A 19,986-nucleotide genomic window follows, 5' to 3' on the forward strand; every position below is an offset into this window, starting at 1 on the left:
CTAAATAAACGTGCCCTCCCTGCCCTCAGGTTTACACATGTAGCCACCATATTGAAATCTCCCATTCCCTCTCTTAGCACTCTTGACATCTGTCGATCCGGCCCTGAAAATTGTGTTGATTTATCAAACCTCATGTCAAGTGTTGTGTTTAGATTTCTCCCCCACAGTACTCATGATCAGGGTAGCGTGTTCCAAATATTTGTGTAGGAGGGGTCTTCAATGATGGGGCCATATACTTTAACTAAGGTGACGAGGGTGCCAGCCAGCGAGCCCTGCAGAATTACACATCTACCCTGAACATCTGCATGTTCATGAGTGACTGTGACTGGAACTCCTTTCTTGATCAATATCATCACCCCCATCGAGTATGAGGAGTAAAATTATGCTAGTTTGACCCAGACCCATTTTGCACCCGCTGAGCTTCCGGTGGACTCTGTTCAGTGTGTCTCCTGAAGGAGCTCTATTTGCACATTGTGCCTGTCAAGATATACTAGCACCTGACGTGTCTTGAGGGGGTTAGTCAAGCGACTATGTTGTTTTGTCTCAAGTGCTCCAACCCCAAGCCGCAGGAGGGTCCGCTAGACATTCCCAGCCACCGCCATCTTGACAGGCACGGCCTCTTAGCTCGAGCTATTCTTTCATGATCCTCTGGCCCCCTGCAGCAGTTTTTTGTATAATTTTGGCCCTCTCGACTGACACTCTTCACCCCCAACGGATCTATACCAATTGCATTATTTAGCACCGACGGATTGCAGGATATTTGATGGATTGTAATCTCTCGAGCGGCAGAGCTGAAATACAGTGAGGCTCACTAATGCCCCCCAACATCTCTTCCCAACTCAAGCAGTGTACCAGCCTTGAGGCATGCCCATCCCTTCCCAGTTTTTTTTAGGCCAATCATTTTAGGTAAATCGCCTGACTGGATCACTTGGTTTACAAGAAATCAGAGGAGCAAGTGCAGCTCTGGGCCAGGTTTTAGGCACTATAATAACAAAACACAGAAATTCAAGTTAAACAAGAAGACCACGAGAAACGTTTCATGGGGAAGAATACACAAATATGGGACATTCTAAGACATGCAGAGTGATACTGTCAGACCCGAATCAGAGCAGGGGTGCACAGGGACTACTGGCTTCCAATCGTGGTAGTTGAAGTTGTTTGACACTGGTGCTCTAGGATCTGTCCTACTATGGCTCTGTAAACTGTGCCAAGTACAACCCTTTTTACTCTTGATATTCAGGCTATCAACAGTAAGCAGTGGCCGGCTTCTCAAGGAGGTTGTGTGTGGTGGTAGAAGCTCAGAACTCAATAGACACAATAATTTTAATGTCCAACCTAGTGCTTGGCTTTTGGAAAAATAAAGTACTTTTTAAATACAAAACAGTGCTCACATCACTCTTGCATACAAGGTGATACCCCTGATAACAGTTCTGTGGGTGCTACATCAATTTGTGCCCTCTCGCACCCCAGACTGCATCCAGTTGGATATTTTTCATAGCAAAACTAAGGATTATGCCCCCCCCCAAATGTCAAATCCACAACAGACATTGTTTCCTCAGGTTCTGACCCTCGCGTGGTGGTGGGTAGAAAATCAAACATTTGGCCTTTGTGCTTTCTTTGGTGCAAGCACAGCCGCTCAGTTCTATCGCAAGCGGAAGTTGGGCAAGGCTTATGTCTTCTCCAAGCACAGCCAACCTGAATTGTCAGGCGTCGCTGGGCGGGCATGGCACAACTGCCCAGGAGCTCCTGGCAGTCTTAGCCGCTTTTGGTCAGACACTCGTCACAACAGTTGTGGCCTCTTGCCTGTGCTGATGCACATGTCAAGGCCCAAAGTAGGCTGGTACGCACATAATCAAGCAGTAGCCTGACCTGGTTCAGAACACAAGGCAAGGCAGATGCAGCCTCATCCTGGAGGAATACACACTGCAAAATAGATACAGCTCACCTTGGGCCAATGTGTGGTTGTACGTAGACTTTTGTAGTTCTTGCCTTGATCTGTCGAAAGACCAGGAGACCCTCTGCAGTGCAGCTGCTCGAGCCTTTCCTCCCTCAGACTTTGCACTTTCTTTGGGTTTTCCTCAGGCTAGGAACATGGTGAGCTTCTCTGGGAAGTCTCGGAACGTGCAGGTCTAGGAGGAATCCTTCCCTGTCTCTGCAGGCAGACTTTCAGGCACCAGATAGACCCTGAGCTCTTTCAGTAGAAATCACAGACTTCATGTGATGTCTTTTCATCTCTGGGAGCCTGGCTAACAAGCAGACACCAGCCCTGGTTACACAGCAGGCCACCAGGTACTCTGTGAAGCACTCCTTTCCTTTATGATGAAGAACAGGGAAGTGTAACAAAGTGGGGGATGTTGTGTCGCACTATTAAACACATTTTCAAGACAAGGGATTTGGATCCACTGTCTCGATCCTTAGAACCAATTTAGGTTGGTTATCTCCGAAGTGTCTTACTCGAGCTGCTCTCCAGACAATAATGTGTAAAGTAATAATTATTACAGCAGGTAGCACTGGACTGGCTCCAAACTGGAACACCCTTAACTTGGGCACAATGAAAGGTGAGGTTTCTGAACATTTCATCAACCTCCCTGAATGAATAGTCACAGATAGACAAAAGGGCAGATCTGACCTAGAAACATTTTCACCTTGAACAACAGACACTGAGTCCCACCCTTCACAACTACTAGGTACCAAATAGTAGTGATCAGCAAGAACTAATCAGCAGCCCTTTGCTAGCAAGGTTTGTATTCAATTTCTAAAGGTAGCTTTTACTCCAGTATCCTCACTTCAGTGTCTGGATCTCAACACTCCGGCCATAGAAACGCATACAATACCCTTCCATTATCTGGGGAAGCTGTCTTCAGCTTCCACATGGTACCATGGTAAACCGATGGCATACAAAGTGAATCCCACTGGTTTCAGTACTAAGACTCTTATGCAGCCCTACTACAATAAGTGAGCTACAAGCATTCTACACACACATACACACACACACTTGACATACACACAGGATGGCAGTAAAATGTTTTCCCATAATAGCAGAACTTTACACGAGAGAAGCCAGCTGGCCACCCTCCCATCGACACAGATAGAAAGGTCAGGTAAACTATATGCTATCATAAAACATAGAATGCGGCTACCATTGTCTTGAGTGATAAATCGAAGACAATGACAAAAATCCATCTCTACGCTCTGTCCTGCCTGAGGGTACAATTGCAGCGCCCCTCCTACTCACAGATTATGAGCTTTGCATTGCCAGGAACATGCATAGGACTCTGTGCACATGCTATATTAGGTTTACACCAGGCCAAAAATAGATCTCAGGATACCAGATACACACACAGTGCCGGACACATTCCCATCCCATTAGAGACAATATCAAAGATTATATGGCAACCCCCTGTACACCATATGTGACCTCCCCGATGCCCCTCTGATCAGACTTGGTCCCACTCACTGAATAAAAGCACCGGCTATAGAAAGACATAACATAACACCAGATGTTGTAAAAAGAGTGCACTTCTCTGCAGACAAAGATCTGACCATGCAGCAAGTTTGGTCTAATGATGTTGTTATCTACAAGGGATGCAAACTGTAACGATACCAAGACCTTTCACCTACCACATATGCAAGTGTAGAGGCTTATGGCCACAAACCTTCTCAGGGAACAGCAAATAGCCAACAATGGAGTCATCTTTTCTGCATCCTCCTCCAATTTAAAGGATATCCAGTGCTTGAAAACATACAGGGGGCTGAGGAGTACCTCTCCCGTTGGAAAGACATTTGGCCTACCTGGCAGAATATTAAGTGCGCCTGGGGTGACAGAGGGATAGCCAGGGCTGCATGGCTGAAGGAAAGAAAGATGTTTAACAACACTTGATGAACCTGGGATCTGGAGCAGAACAGCCACAAGAGAAGGCTTCTTACTGAGATCAGGTGTAACGTGTAATGATTTCCTGACTCCCTGTTGGTAGCATAGCTGAAATGTTACACTTAATTTCATGTTGAGGGCAAAGGGTTCGTTGCAGCCAGGTGGAATCGGCCAACTGAAACCCATACACAGTCCCCACTACTGGAGGCTAACACAATACAAACTTCATGAAGCTGTTGATGTCAATAAGGAGAGATTACAATCTCCAGGACTCAAAGTGGTTAGTTATATTAGACTATCCAGACTTAAGTGTTGGCCCCTATTTCCCCTGCTTCATTTAAGAAGGAGGAAGGAGAAAATCGGCTTTTACAGGAACCGGGAAAATAAATAGGGTAACAGAGCTTTCAAGGGTGGGAAGTCAGGAGCTTTAGCTAACAAGATGTTATTCAAAGTTATATCCTTCAATATAAAAGGGCTAAATTCCCTGAACAAAAGACAACAGCACTTGAGTTATACTAGGAAGCATGACCAAAATGTTGTCTTCTTGCATTAGCACCATCTCCTGTAGATGGACAAATTTAGCATACGCCGCAAATTACTCCAATAAATACTGGGGCTCTTGCCCGTACTGACCTCCATTAGCTCAAGCAGGGAGGCCCTCCTGGTGGGGGCACTCATCTGTCTTGAGGCCTATTGTCCATTAAGCTTGCTTCTAGTGCTGTGCTCAGTCTGCTCTTCCAATATGCACTACAGGTAATTTCCTGACATTGCCAAGGCACATTCTGGGGTGCTCTTGTCCCTCAATGCTAACGTGTGCAGTGTCTCTGTAATGCCGCATATGGTTGATATGTTGCATCAGTTCCTGTTACCTAATAGTCGAGTCCTCAAACTTTGACTGGATTAGTTTCATTTGGTCCCATTGAGTGTTCTTTGTTTTCCCATGACAAGATAGAAGGTATTTACTTTCTGGCCACAGGGATGCCTCTTCCTGCCAAATTACTATAAAAGAGGACTTGAACAGAATGCCAGAAGTTTTGCAAGTTGTCCTCTGTGCTTGTTGCGTACTTGTGGTTTTGGTTCCTTTACTCCTCCATGCTCTCCAGCTTCTCTGCTCTCATACCTTGTTTGGCTTGCAATTTGGAAGGTTTTTCTGCTTGTCAGTTTTATTCATTCCAAGCCTCTGATCTGCATTTGCAGGTAATCTCAGACTTCTTACAGCTGGAGTCTGAAGTTGTGAAGGAGAGGAGGCTCTACTTGTACTCCAAGAAGATCATCAGGTTGTTGCCTAGAAGACCTGCCCTTCACAGCGGGAGGATCTACCCTGATTAAAGTTGATCTATACAATTTGCAGTTTGCAAGCCGTGGTGACAAGCCAGTCCTTGAATGCACTTTTTGAGAGGCAATAGATGTTTGATGTGCTCATTCCAGAGTGGCGTTTCCAAAATATAGTATGGCCATGACCATTGCCAGCAGGTTTCAGGTACTCAGGGGCAATGATGTGACAAGTCACCTTATGAAATTCTTTAAAATGTTAGCAAGTTCTTGCAAACTACCCATTTTTCTATGCACCTGTGTGCTTCCCTTAAGTAATATTTTTGAAAATGTACATATATACAGAATATTTATATTGTTTATTCTGTAACTCTAAAATATTTGAATTAAAATGAAAAAATAAGAATCAGTGGCAAGGGAATTATTGATGTGTACTTATTTGCTGCAATTGATTGTTGTGTGTTTTTCCTCTTGGTACAAGTTGGCTCTACATTCAGGCACACAATGTTCGCTATAAACTTAAGGCTGCAAAACCAGACTCTCACTATGTATTAATTTGATCACGTAGGGTGGCAACTTTAGTAGGCACCAATTTAACTCTGCTCTGGTTTACAGTGTGCAATGCACTTGTGGACAAAAATGTAAGAATGATACCCAGAACACACCAACTTCATACATCGGCCCGTTGAGGAATACAATACCGCTTTTCTGCCAGGCCTAGGGATGTTCTTTCACAAGAGAAGAAAAGTAAGACAAAGACTGAGAGTCTGTGAAAGCAGTACTTTACCAAGCTGCCCGCAGTCTGTAGGCCTTCACCAGATCAGCCAGGTCATTAATGTCCACCACCACAGGCCGAACAGCCACTGGGTGGGGGTGGACATGCTGCAGTGATAAATCATTGAGATAGGAGACCATGCCACCCACTGTCTTCCCAGTGCTGACCTGCATGTAACTCTTTACCAGGAACCTGCAAAGGATAAGAAACAAGATTTCTGTACTGTTTCATTAAGAATGCACAGCATATTCCAAGACCTCGCCCAATCAACTGAGGCCGCGACCAGAGGGAAAGAGTAAGGGAATATACCCTTTATGCGATGAGAGCAAGTTAGTGGCAGCTGAGGAGATTTAGACTGGAGAGAGGACAATGGGCTAGGGTATGAAATATCACAACCAGGAGCAATTCCTTGAGTAGCTATGAGGTATGCACAATGGGGCAGAGATTACAATGCAACACATCCTTTATAATTAAAGCTTTATTTGTGGAAATGGGAGACTCTAAGGATCTATCTTTCCAGTCAGCTAATACAGGCTTCATGTTATGTTAATAAATGTATTAAGCGCACGAATACCCAGAGGTGTCTTGGCGCCGGTGGTCCGGAGTAAGCAAGGGGCTCTATTTATTCACCAGCCAGGTTTTCAAGGCCTTCCTAAAAGCAGACAAGGTCGGAAGTGTTCTAATGGGAAAGGGAAGATCATTCCAGAGTTTAGTGTCTGCCACCCTAAAGCTTCTGCCACCCCAGCTGGTTTTAAAAAATCTCGGAGTTGCTATTGATTTAGCTCTATCTGAGCGAAGATGTCTTTAAGGGGCATACCAATATAGCAGGAGTCTCGGGAACTGAGGACCATATCATGAAGTGCCCTATAGGTAATGCAAATGGCCTTAAAGACGATACAGCTTGTAACTGGGAGCCAATGCAACTTTTGCAGGTGTTTTCTGACTGATTGAAACTTAGGGATTCCTAACAAGAGCTTGGCGGCAGCATTCTGAAACATTTGCAACTTATATAGTTACTTCTCATGCATACCAAGATAGAGCCCATTGCAGTAGTCTAGTTTGGCAAGGACCAGTGAAGTAATTACTGTTTTCTTGCTGTCTGAAGGGATAAATGGTAAGATTTTTTTGATTACCTTAAGAAAAAAGCTAGATGAAGAGATGGCGTTAACCTGTTCCTCAAAGTTCAGTTTATTATTAATAATCACGCCGAGGTTCTTTGCCTTGGCGACTGGGATGGGTGCCTTCCCCAGTTCATCAGGCCACCAACTCTGTAGCCAGCCTGGTGAAAAATTGCCAGAAATTACTATTTAAGTTGTATTTGAATTTAATGTAAGACACTGTGAGCTTATCCAGGAGCTGACTACCAACATACACTCCCTAAATCTTTGCCTCGGTGGCAGTGTATTTTTAAAAACAGAGAAGACAATTTGTGTATTGTCTGCATGTGATGTTAATGCCAATACGAAAGATCTGATATGTGTAGCTAATTCAGATACATAAACATAAAAAAGAGTGGGACTCAAGGAAGAGCCCTGTGGGACCCCACATGGAAGGACAAAGGAAGGAGAATCATAGCTGCCCAAGGCTACTGATTGTATCTTCCCGACAGAAAGGAAGAGACCAATGTGAGAGCTTTGTCGGAAATGCTCCTTCATGAGGACCAATTCAACATGTTGTCTCTGCTGTGTTGCCCCATTGGAGCGCCCACTCACAACGTCTTAAAGGCTTTTTCCAATTACAGATTATCAGGCAAGAGGTTTTCCAGATCCCACTGAAAACATGCAAATGGAGTCTGAGCAGCTGGTCCTACATGGGAATTGGGGTATTGTCATTCATAGCAAAGAGGGATTTTGTCACATACACTTAATGGCAAAGTCAAATAGCCAAGGCTGTTTGACTGAAGCAATGCAATCAAATGCATAATCCCCGGGGGTGAGACACTCCTCCTCCCAAGGAAGATTAAAATGACCAGTCACTGTTTGCATCGAAATGTCAGACCAGAGAAAACAAAAGTTTAGTGAGAGAAGATATGTTGAAGTATAGGAGTCTGTGGATGCAGTTTGTTACCTGGCTATCTGCAGCATCATAACCGTGTTCTCGCCTTCGTAGGTGCACGCTGGGGTGAAGTTTGCATAGATATCCGGCAGCCCACTACAGCGGGAATAGCCGTGCCCTCCACATGCCATCCTGCTCTCTTCGATCCCAGCACTGGCAATCCAGCTAGTGAAAGCTTTCAGACCAGCAGACAGTGCGTGGAGCTAACGGTACAAGGAGAGAAAGCGTGAGATGTCAAAAACCTAACAAAATGCTTTCTTTTAGGTAAAATGCGCACCTGTGGTTAACCCTATCACTGTCTAGCCTTTGTCAGGCCTCTATGAACAGCACATCTCTACCCTGAGTCAGTTATGTCCCCAGCAACACCCAGTCTTCTCATCAAGCTCCAGGCACTGAGAGCTAACTAGGTGCGGCAGCATCCGACCCTTTTCGAATGAAATGGGCAGTCTCTGCCCAACAGTGTTAAGAGTGTGAGGTTTCACCAGATGCATGCTGAATCTGAAAGACCTCTCTATGCACAAACTGCTCAAATATAAACTTAGCATGGCAATTCTGTGGCTCTCGAATTAAAACACACCATGGTTTATTTAGGGATATCGCCTTTCCAAAATGTCCGCTAAATTTGACCTCATCATTTCATACCTACAGATCTAAAAATGCCTCTTCTAGATAGCCCACCGACACCAAACCACAAAGATCCAATGCTAGCTAGCATATAATCCCCTACCCTTCCCCATGCCACTCCCCACTGCTTGATGAGACGATTCCCTCGATGCAGGGCCAAAGCTTTAACATGGACATCGTAGACTTTGCTCACGAGACTAAGATCAGCAGCGCAGGACCCACCACCTCAAGCCCTACACCTAATTACCCCAGCACAGACTGTTACACTCGGGCTGCTGACTCAGACCTACATATTCTGTAACTGTTTCTGGTCAGCCTACACCATAAACCATTAAGGATGGCTAGAGCTTATTTTTGAAATACACTACTTTGTTAACAGCAAGCAATTCCTAGGTGTTTTGCTTTGAAGTTAATGATGCTTTGCAAATTTATAATCCTTGTTAAAGTAAATAGGCAACTGGCTGAGACCTTATTGAAGTCAAGAGTTGTAGCTAGGCACATATTTATTGGGACGGAAGTGTGTACATTTTAATCTTAGTTTAAGGGAAAGGTTTTATTTGTTGACATTTGAAGCAGATTAAACTTGGACTTTCTTCCCGAATTGTGGCATACTCATATGAAATGTCACTCTCTTGTTTAATGTCCATTAGGCTACAAGCACAGTATTATAAGACCTATTTTTCATTATATTATACTCCATCTAAAATAGCCAAATGGGGAACCGGTAAAGGTACAACTTGCCAACGCTGTGCTCTACCAGCTGCTAATATCATTCACATGTTTGCTTCCTGTGACTCCTTAACTAATCTACTTGCAGAAAATCAGGCTTTCTGACAGGGATAGCGCACTGCGATGTAAACATTACAACAGCAGATGTCATGCTGGGTGTGTCAAACATTGATAGGCCAAAACAGATACAAGGGTTAATACAAGGGTTAATTTTTGTTGCGATGGGGGTGTTCTGGTTGTGTGTCGCATCAACCTGGCCTTATATGATACCACCATCGTTTATGCAGTGGAGGGCCAGATTGCTGGCGACCTGTAGCCTGGAGGTTGCCATTTATAGGAATAAAGGGTATAACACTCGAAGACGAGGAATGAAGATATGGGGCCCCCTGCTTGACTGGATTCAAGAGAATGATTAGTGGGAATAATTGGAGATATTCAACATGGGCATATGCTGTCTGTTTATCATGATGCTCCTTTGTCTCTGTTCTTTATTTTTTTTGTTTTTTCTTTCCTCAGAAAATGATGGATTTGCAATGTGTATGTACCTCTGTTTGGCTTTCACATATTGATACCTGGTCTCATGGGGGGCAGGGGGTGGGAGGGTTGTTTGTAAAATTTAAAGAAAAATCTGTAATAAAGATTGTTAAAAAAAAATGAAGTTAATTAGTTACTTTTACACACCATAACCAGTACCACATTCCAGCATTTTTTGCTCTTTATAGAAAATTAAAGGACACACCAAACCATTAACTGGAACTTGCTGCTGCCTCAACCATACCCCGCCACTCCCTTTTGCAATCACAAGTTACAGCCTCCCTCCCCTAGCCCAGACCCCTTCCTCACACCCTCTCCTTCCCACTATGATGGGTTTACCATGACCTATTAGCGAATAATCCACCCCAACACAATACTGGCTAGCCTCTTCCTTCCATCATTACAGTTTACCTCATATAGCTTGTTGAGGCACCCCGGCTATCAGTTCTAAACCACAGGCTCTCCTGCTAACCATCATGGCATTACCTTGCAGTGGTGCCTCCCACCTTACACTCTTTTTATCACCTTAGCAAGGTTGCCTTAGGCCGATTACTGATCGACATACATCTCTCCTTCCCAGACCTTTCAAATTACTTTTGGAACTCATTAAGGCACTACAACTCTGCTTGTCCACTTTGTATCTTGCTCAGGTCGCCTACCCACTTCATGCAATGATTCCACGGGCCACTGCCACACTACCTGGGGCAGCTCAATGAGTTTGTTTTGCACAATTATTCTTTGCACATTTCTCTACTTTGAGATCAAAAGTACCTCAAGCAGCTTGCAGAAGTCTCCCTGACAACTCTCTCCAGCCCTTGTGGCCTAAACTCAGGCATCACGCAGTACACAATCAACCTCCCTACACTACACATCTGTGAGTCTTCCATGTATCACACCAATACCTCTGGTAGTTCATTGAGGTCCCCTTGGTTGATGTCTCCTGTGATGCGGTGATATGTATGTTTCATGTAGTCCCACACAAACCAGAAGGCATATGCAGTAGCCAGCAAAGGAAAGAGCTTGTACTGCTGGGTCTGATAGTCCAGGATCTGGGGCTCAGGCTCCCTGTGGGTCAAAAGAAAAGGTGACAAATAGGAATTGTGATGAACAATGCAACTCAGATTATGTGATTGCCTAGTAAGCAAAGAGGACCACAGGATGCAGATTTGAGAATAAGGGTTTGAATTAGAGTTCAGCAGAGGAGTTACTCCATCACAATCGTGACAGATATTATCCTGTGTGCTGTTTTATAAGTGGCAGTAAATATAATGTGTTAGAACCGGGGTCTCTAGTTGGCGGGGGTATGTACCCTAGTCCAAGTAGGGACCACCGCTTCCGACAGGGTAGCTTGGCGCAGAGCAGGAAGGCTTAACTTCAGAGGCAATGTGTAAAGTATTTGTGGAACACACCCCCAGCAGTGACACAGTAACAACATTCACAAAAGGACACTACACCAGTGATTTATTTAGAAACTAGCAGCCCGTCCCGACGTTGTTCGGGTATGAATTGCTGCCGGACAGTAGTATATTGTTTTGTAGGATTTCGTTTTGATAGCATTTCTTATCTGTGACAGGCCTGTGAAACGCTCCGATGCACAGTGCACTGCTGATGCACTTAAGAGTGCGCGTTCAGTAGTGTGTGAACTCGAGTTTCCCTACTTTATTTTTCCTTGCAATATTATATAGCGCTAACTCGACAACATGGCATGAGCACAATTTACATTACAGAACACATTCATTTGTGGTAGGCACGGGGAGACAAAGCGATTTGCCTGGAATCACAGGATGTTGAGCTGATGCCGAGATTCAAACGTAGCTCCCCAGCTCTAAAGTTCGCAATTCTAGAACTTGTGGTGGGAGGTGTGTCTAAAAGTGTATGTCGGTGCTGGCCATCAATGAGAGAGACCTGTGCATTTTTCAAATCGGTAGTGAAAAAATATGAGTATGTTGCTGGAGATGTGGGCCGCCGTGCCACCAATGTACTTACGGGGGAGGGTAAACACCCATTATTCCGCAACTTTCTTTCCGCATACCATCACTCCGCATACTTTTATTACGAAAGTACCATGACTCCGCAATGCCATTATAACGCATGGCATTACATTTTATATGCTTTTACCACGCATACATTTACAACGAAATTCGTTGTAAATGCATGAATGGTAAAAGCATGTTTTTTTTAAATGTTTGGATAAGGTAAGTATGGGTATAGGGGTTTATGTTTTGGAGTACTGAGGTATATGTTTTGGGGAGTTTGGGTATTTTAAGGGTTCAGATATAGTTTTGGGTTATGGGGTACAGGGGTAGTTTTAGGATTTAGGGATAGGTATGGGTTTTGGAGTACAGGGGTATTTTTAGGGTTCAGGGGTAGGTTTGGGTTTTGGGGTACAGGGGTATTTTCAGGGTTCAGGGCTAGGTTTGGGTTTTGGGGTACAGGGCTATTTTAGGGTTCAGGGGTAGGTTTGAGTTTTGGGGTACAGGGTTATTTTTATGGTTCAGGGCTAGGTTTGGGTTTTGGGGTACAGGGGTATTTTTAGGGTTCAGGGGTAGGTTTGAGTTTTGGGGTACAGGGGTATTTTAAGGGGTCAGGGCTAGGTTTGGGCTTTGGGGTACAGGGGTATTTTAGGGTTCAGGGGTAGGTTTGGGTTTTGGGGTATAGGGGTATTTTTAGGGTTCAGTGCTAGGTTTGGGTTTTTGGGGTACAGGGGTATTTTTAGGGTTCAGGAGTAGGTTTGAGTGTTGAGGTACAGAGGTATTTATAGGGTTCAGGGCTAGGTTTGGGATTTGGGGTACAGGGGTATTTTTAGGGTTTAGGGATAGGTTTGGGTTTTGGGGTACAGGGTATATTTATAGGGTTAAGATGGGTTAGTGTTTAAGGGTGTTGGGGTATTTTAGGGAGTAAGGGTGGGTTATGATTATGGGGTGCAGGGGTATTTAAAGGGAGCAGGGTGGACACCCGGAGCTGGAATGTACAGAACCTGGGAAGAAAAACAATGAAATATTGGGCACAACGCTCGCTTTTTTTTCCTGTAATCCCGCGCCCCGCATACGCCCACAGCACACGATGTGAGACATAGCATGAAGGGCAGAACGTACCACACGCCCCCAGCGTTTGTCACGCCCCCAGCACACGCCCACAGCACAACGCAGACACGCCCACAAGGGACTACTTTGCTGGCATGGTTCTTTTACCTTTTAAATGTAAATGGGGGTCGTCTGCATAGCCTATGTCCTTCTGCTGCAACTGCCCTTTCCAACGCTGTATTGGGTGTTGTGATTGGTGCTGTGGTTCCTGAGATTACCCGCCTCAAAGGTTTGGGCTCTCTCTTTATTATATTAGTATAGATAAGAAGTATCTTTATATAAAAATTAGGCAAGATCCAAAAAGGCAAGAATCCAAGTATAACCAATTAGAGACGACAGTCAGAAGAGGGGTTACAAGTATTCCAGTAGGGTGGCTCTTTTAGCTGGGAAATACCAGAGCAGAACAGTTCCTCAGTTACGGGCAGCAGAATCAGCCAGCCCCTGTTATCCACACAGTTCGTCCATCAGAGGGAGAACCTCTCAAGCAAACAGTTCCCCCAGATGCGGCAATTTTAGACACTGTTCCCAGTCTTGGGCACACCAGAACTTTGCATTTAGGCCAAGCAGTTCCCTGCACGATGTTTCCCCTGCTCGTATGGATAGACATATGTCCTAGGTGACCTTAAGCAGCCAGCGGCAGGGTAATTAGGCCCCCGCTGGTCTGATGTGCACAGTTCCCCACAGGCTAGCGACAGAAGGCAGAGTCAGTTCAAAAGGGCAACTCGCAATATTCCCAGCACAGTCAGTCAGCCCCCTATTTTACAGGAGAGGTGCGCAAGTCATCCCGGGCAGTCTATGCATTTCCCGGTAGGCGTGTGGTTAGTTCAGTGTAGCCCCCGCACGTCATGCCACCACCCACCCGATCTCCAGCCTCCAAATCAATTGGCGTTGTCCCCGCCAGGCCCACTATGCAAACACAGGGCTCTGGTTTAAATGCAGCAATCCCCGTTACTTATTTGCACAGCCCCCACATACAACTGTGAGTGGTTACCTGAGGGAGGGTATGAGACCAGCACTGGCGCGAGGCTCCGTTAATCCCCGGTGTGTTGGATCCTCGCAGGTGCTGCCCGGGTGAGGAGAGAAGCAGCCCCTCCCGTCCGGTGTGAAGAGTTCTCCGTTGCCAGGCAACGCCTCCCAGATAGTTCGCTGCGGCGCAGCCTCTTTCTTCAGACCTGGGCCGTGAGCAGGGCAACGCCCCCGCAGGGCTTTGATATTCGCGCTGCCGGCTCTACACGGGTCCCAGACTCAGCCGCGCTGACTGCAGGCACACGCGCCAGGTACTTTTGAGGCCGAGCCTGGCGTGCAGTGACCACGGCAGCCCTTCTCGGGTCCCAGGGCCTGTGGCGCTGAAAGGAATCTCGCAGGCTCGGCGCGTTTTCTCCGTCGCGCTCCCCGTCCCACAGACAGCGTGAGCAGGGCACAGTGAAGCCGTGGTGATTTCTAGTGGAACAGCGCTCCAGTCGGCTCATCGCTTCTCAGCGCATTCCTGTCCCGGGCGGCGGCGGTGATCTCGCCAAAGCGCTTCAGTTCAATTAGGACCAAGGTTAAGGCACTTTTCCCCACGGCCAGCGGCAGTGACTTCAGACTTGCAGCGTCTCTTCCCCCCAGCACTTTCCAGTTCAGTTAGGGGTGATAGAGTTAGCAACAAACACCCAGGGCTGCAGAGGTAGTTTCTGGAGAAGTCACAGGGCAAGCAATGCTGCACGCAGGCACAGTGTTGCAGGGGCAAGTCTTTCCAATGTGGCGGGTTGCAAAGACGGTCCTTAAAAAGTTGTAGTCCCAAAGAGGAAGTTCATAGGAATTTGGTGGAGACACTCTGGGGATGATGTTTCAGTCTCCCATGCAGGGCAGGATCAGCAGACAGTAGGGCAGCTCAGCAGGTTGTGGGGCAGTAGTTCCTTGGAGCAGTCAGCCTCCTTCCCAGGGGCAATCCTCTTGTGCAGCAGTCCTCACTGCAGCAGGGATTCTTCCAGGTCCAGCAGTGTAACAAGAATGTGAGGCCAGGACCCTCCCTTATATATTCTACAGTCCAGTGGCTAGAAAGTGGTAGAAGTCTCTGGAAGGGTCTGGGGGCAGGGGCTTCTGGAAGAGTCCAGGGAGTTCTGGTATGTTCCCTGCCTTCCCTGTCCTGGCTGTCACAGTGACGAAAGACAGGCCGTTAAGACTACAGTGGGCAGCCCATAACAGCCCATCCAAGGGGAGAAGGTGTGAATAACCACTCCCTCCTCCCAACCCAGGCAGCTATCAGTATGCAGAGGGGAGGGGGGAGTCTGCAGTGCCCAATCTAAGTGTAGGCAGAAAAAGGTCCACTTTCTAAAAGTGAGTTCCCTAACATAGTAGTGCCCAAACCTCATATATCACTGGAAAGGGTTCCCCTCCCCGAGTCCAACAAGACCAAACATGACAGACTTATTAGGTCCTTGTCAGAAATTATCCCATAAGGGGGGGGTCCCCAATGTTAGCCTATGGAGGATTAAGCCTTACTGCAGAAGCAGGGGCTTGTGGCAGATATGCCAGCGTCCTATGGTGTTAGAGGAGAGCACCTGCACCTCAGCACTGTTTAGCAGTGGTGAGGCGCCCAGAGTCCTAGGTCCAACAAAAAGGTACAGGGAAAATGGGAGGCGCAAGGGCAAAAAGGTAGGGGAAGACCACCCTAAGGCTGACAGGTCCAACATAATGCATTTGTAATATGATCGACGAGATATCCTGTCAGGCCCGAAGTGAGCAATTTCAGTTTTGCAGCTTTGGTACTCTTAACAGATTCACATGCTTTGCATTCGTTTTCATTGTCAGAGTGGGAATCCCTCGTAAAATGTTATACACAATAGACCTAGCTTGTCCGCCTTACAGTTTGGTTCTGCATTGCAGCAAATGAGGCCCATGTACCTGTGAATTTAACAGTAGTGGCACACAAGGAAAGTAAACATGTAGCTTCACATTGGAGGAGAGTGGGACGATTTTCCATATAGAAAATACCAACAATTGCGAACTGTAGTCACAGGTAATCCCCAACATTAGATTGGGCACAGATTCACATCTTTTGATCCATCTGGCACTTCTGCTATATTACATCTTTTTTACATGTCCAACTGAGGCATTCCTAGAAAGAGTGTTTCTGTAATCTTTATCCCTTTGGTGGAATGTCTGTACATTATTAAGCAAACATACTATTCTCTTTTTTTATACCAGAAAACTACATACTGGAGTTTTAAGATCAATAGACCCTGTCATCTGCTTGGCCACGGGGCCAAGGAAACCTGCCTTTTATAAAGGAAGGGGGTGTTATACACAAAGTGGAGCCTTTCCCCGCAGGGGATTGGAGCAGGTGTGGCCTCAAGGGTTGGATATTGTCTTTGATATTCCATGGTGGGGGTGGACTGGCACTGGGAGGCTCTTGAACAGTGAGCTCAGTGTAGCTCAAGCCTGTCATTTAACATTTTTGGAGCACATACTTTCTGCCAAATAAGTGCTCAAGTGAAGGAGGAATTCTGTCATAGTGTTGAAAAATGGAAAGGATGAGAATGCACAGGATTGCCAACTTGATTTGCTTTTGAATATTTGCCAAGCGCAGCTGGATTTACAATATAAAACCAACAGCTACACTTCAAAAGGCATGGTGCAGACCAGTACAGGAGAAGATTGAAGACGGCCAGATGTATGCTTGAGGAATTCCCCTCTGCACAATGTAGGCTTTAGGGGAGGTGTCTCCTGCTTCATTCTGAATCCAATGAACTGCAAGGCTGCTCTGGCCCTAAGGGTGAAGGGAACTAGGACCCGACCAGAGAAGCATGCATGCTGTTTGGAACTTCTTTCACTGTGGCAGAAATGTACGGAAGATCATAGGAAAAGAGAAGAAAAACAGCAGGACCAGTGGGGAGAAGCACGTTTCTTATTCGAAAGTTTGTTGTCTGATCTCCAAGGAACATTCCCTGGATGTTTTGGAACTTGTGGAATACCAGAGAACAAGTTACGGCCCCAGCGACCTGACCTTTATTGATTGACCACTTTCAGAAACAGGACGGCTGTTGCAAGTGAAACCATGATTTTAAAGGGCAACACTTCCTCAAACATACTCCATTTGGAAACAATTTATTGGTCTCAATGCCTCAAATGCACTGCTACCCCTTATTAGCCCTTTTTAAGAATCACAGTAAGTGATTTGGTGTGTTTAAATACTTAATGCCAGATAGTCTTAAGGTCATATTTTGTTTCTTAAGGTAATATGGTAAGCTACGGAACTCTCGGGCTCTGATGAGTGTTCTAGTCAGGCTAGTATGATATATCTACTGGACTGGACTGGAATGAAGACTTTGTATCAACTACAGTTTGACTTCCTCTTAGGAGTGCCAGAAATCGTTAACCACATCAATGATACAGGAATTCATCCTCTGTGCTGATCATCTTTGAATCCCATTGTTCATGACGAGCTCAGCTCGTCATGAGCACACGAGCAGTGTACTGTGAGCATGGAAGGGGTTAATGTAAAAATGGAAGCGAATCCTCCCCAGTGGCGTAGCTAGGGGGGTGCGGGGTGGTCCGCCCCAGGCGTCACTATTTTCAGGGCGGCGGCGCGCGGCACTGGGCTGTTATGGTGGCCTTTATAATGTATTTGGGTACACTGTGTACCCAAATAAATTATAAAGGCCGCCGCAACAGCCCAGTGCTGCCTGGCCGCCGTTTAAAGTGCAGGCGCTGGCTGCGCACCGCCGAGCACAGCCCCGTGCACCCCATTCCCGAACCTCACGTCATCACGCAGGCGTGAGGTTAAAGTCTCACATTCGTGTGTCGGCCCAGTTTAACTCCCTGCCGTGAGTACAGTGATTTATTGTCATTCATCAGGACCCTCTGCCAGATAGCACAAATCCCGGACCGGTCATATCCTTCAAACGTGCAGTGTTTTTTTGCGGGTGAAGGGGTGGATTTATGAAACCGGTTGGAATGTGTCGACCGCCTGTGCCTCTCATGCCCTGCTGTGTCTCACCCGGGACAAGGCGTCTTGGAGGTTCCTCGTCATGTCCGTGGGTCTCTCAGTCACTCTGAAGACAAAGGGCTGACTGCTCTTGAACCCGCCTCAGCCAGTGCTGCTATCATGCTGCAAATGAAATAAAACTAAAAGGTTTTCAGGACACACGCACAGCGCTCTGGTAAAATACGAAGGGCCATCAGCTACCATGCCAGAGAGTCAACCACCCTTCAAAGGGGTGTGCTCGGAGAAGGATGCTTCCACATACATGTGGAATAGCTGACACAGGAACCTGACCCGGAAGACTCCGTCCATCAAGATCAAGGGAGAGCCTCAATTATCTTAGATTTAATTATATCAGTTACTCTACAGTGTGAACGCATGAGCCAAGCAGTTCACGTCTGGTTTGTATCAACAACTTTGTGGCCAGTTCTATTGTCATGATTGCTGAAGTACTTCCACGTCTGTCCATGTACGCACTTCAGCAATCACGAGACAATAGAAGGCCACTAGGTTCGTTGATGATGCAAGCAGCCAGAGGCGTGAAGTGCTTCTTAGCTCATGTGATCGGCGTAGCAGGCACAGTCTCGTGGTGACAGCAGAGCACTAGATGCTGACACTGCTGGGGGTGCATTCATCAGCGCTCCTGGGGGTGCATTTAAACAGGACACTCATGCGCTTTTCTTATAAAGTTGAGGCTTCAATGTGCAGAATATTCCAGCGCCCTCTAGAACACCAGGCAGCTGCAAATTGAAACAAAGACTGACTAATTGTGATAATTTATTGTAACTGAGAACGTGCGCTGGGGCCTCTCACATCCTGTTTGGGTCAGTCCGTCTCACAGTTCCCTTCCATTCCTGGTGCTTTTTGGAAGCAGTTGCTGCGCCTCTCACCAGGCCGGGTCACCCCCTTGCTCCTCCTGCCGCCTCCTGCTCCTGACAAGCCAGCCTTTTGCCGCATTTTCCGCCGCCGACGCCCCCTGCCCCCCCGAGCGGCCCAGCCACAGCAGAGCCGCCCGCTCGCCAGTTTTTCCCGCCGCAGCTCCACACAGGCCCCGCCCACCACCGGCCCATTGGCCGAACCGCGACCGACGCCCAGCTGACCCGCCCTCCCGTCCCCCTTCTTATGACGCCCCCAGAGTGACCGCGCAGCGGACGCGCGCAGCGGGAGCACCGATTGAGCGCCGAAGGTGCGCCAAAGGTAAGCACGTCTGCGCCCGTCCGTGCCTGGACCGCGCCCAGCGCCAGGACCCCTGGCCCCCGCAGAAACCAGCCCACCCGCCGGACCTACGACGCCACCGAACTCTACGCACTCAACGCCGGTAGATTCCCGGGCTGCTACCGAGCCACCCCGAGACGCACCCACGGACCCTTCTGCTGCCACTCCTGCAAGTTCACCTGCATCCGGACCTGCACCTCTCCAGCACCGACCAAGACCAAGACGAGCAACAGCAGCAGCCACCTGAAATGCATCCTGCTCAACACCCGCTCCGTCCACAGACACGCCGTCGAGCTCTGGAACCTGCTCGACACAACTTCACTAGACGTCGCCTTCCTCACGGAAACCTGGATGAACGCCTCTTCAGCGCCCGACATCGCCATCGCCATCCCAGACGGCTACAAGATCATCCGTAGGGACCGTATCAACCAGACCGGAGGAGGCATCGCCATCATCCACAAGAACACGATCCACATCACGACCAACACCGACGACTCCCTCGCACCCGCCGAGCACCTGCACTTCCAGGTCCACATCAACCCCAAGACCACCCTCAGAGGCACCCTCATCTACAGACCCCCGGGACCACGCACACAATTCAGCGAGGACATCGCCGACTTCATCAGCCCACACGCCCTCCTCTCCGCTGACTACATCCTCCTCGGGGACCTCAACTTCCACCTGGAGAACAACAACGACCGCAACACCACCACCCTGCTGGACAACCTCGCCAACCTGGGACTCAAGCAGCTGGTGACCACCCCCACCCACTACGCCGGACACACACTCGACCCCGTCTTCTCATCCAACAAGGACATCACCTTCAGCCACGCCACCGGACTCCACTGGACGGACCACAGCT

General features: G+C 47.4%; 1 protein-coding gene across 1 annotated transcript in view; it reads right to left on the reverse strand.

The window, feature by feature from the left end:
* Positions 1 to 19,986, reverse strand: part of LOC144770228 (peroxisomal acyl-coenzyme A oxidase 1-like) — a 274,407-nt gene that overhangs the window by 60,144 nt on the left and 194,277 nt on the right. The window contains exons 8-10 of the mRNA XM_078654563.1: positions 10,763 to 10,925; positions 7,986 to 8,176; positions 5,931 to 6,110 (exon numbers count right to left, since the gene is read on the reverse strand). Of these exons, the coding sequence (XP_078510689.1) occupies positions 5,931 to 6,110; positions 7,986 to 8,176; positions 10,763 to 10,925 (534 nt within the window). The remainder of the gene's footprint in view (positions 1 to 5,930; positions 6,111 to 7,985; positions 8,177 to 10,762; positions 10,926 to 19,986) is intronic.

This window comes from Lissotriton helveticus, chromosome 7 (genome assembly GCF_964261635.1).
Source record: "Lissotriton helveticus chromosome 7, aLisHel1.1, whole genome shotgun sequence".
Lineage (NCBI taxonomy): Eukaryota > Metazoa > Chordata > Amphibia > Caudata > Salamandridae > Lissotriton > Lissotriton helveticus.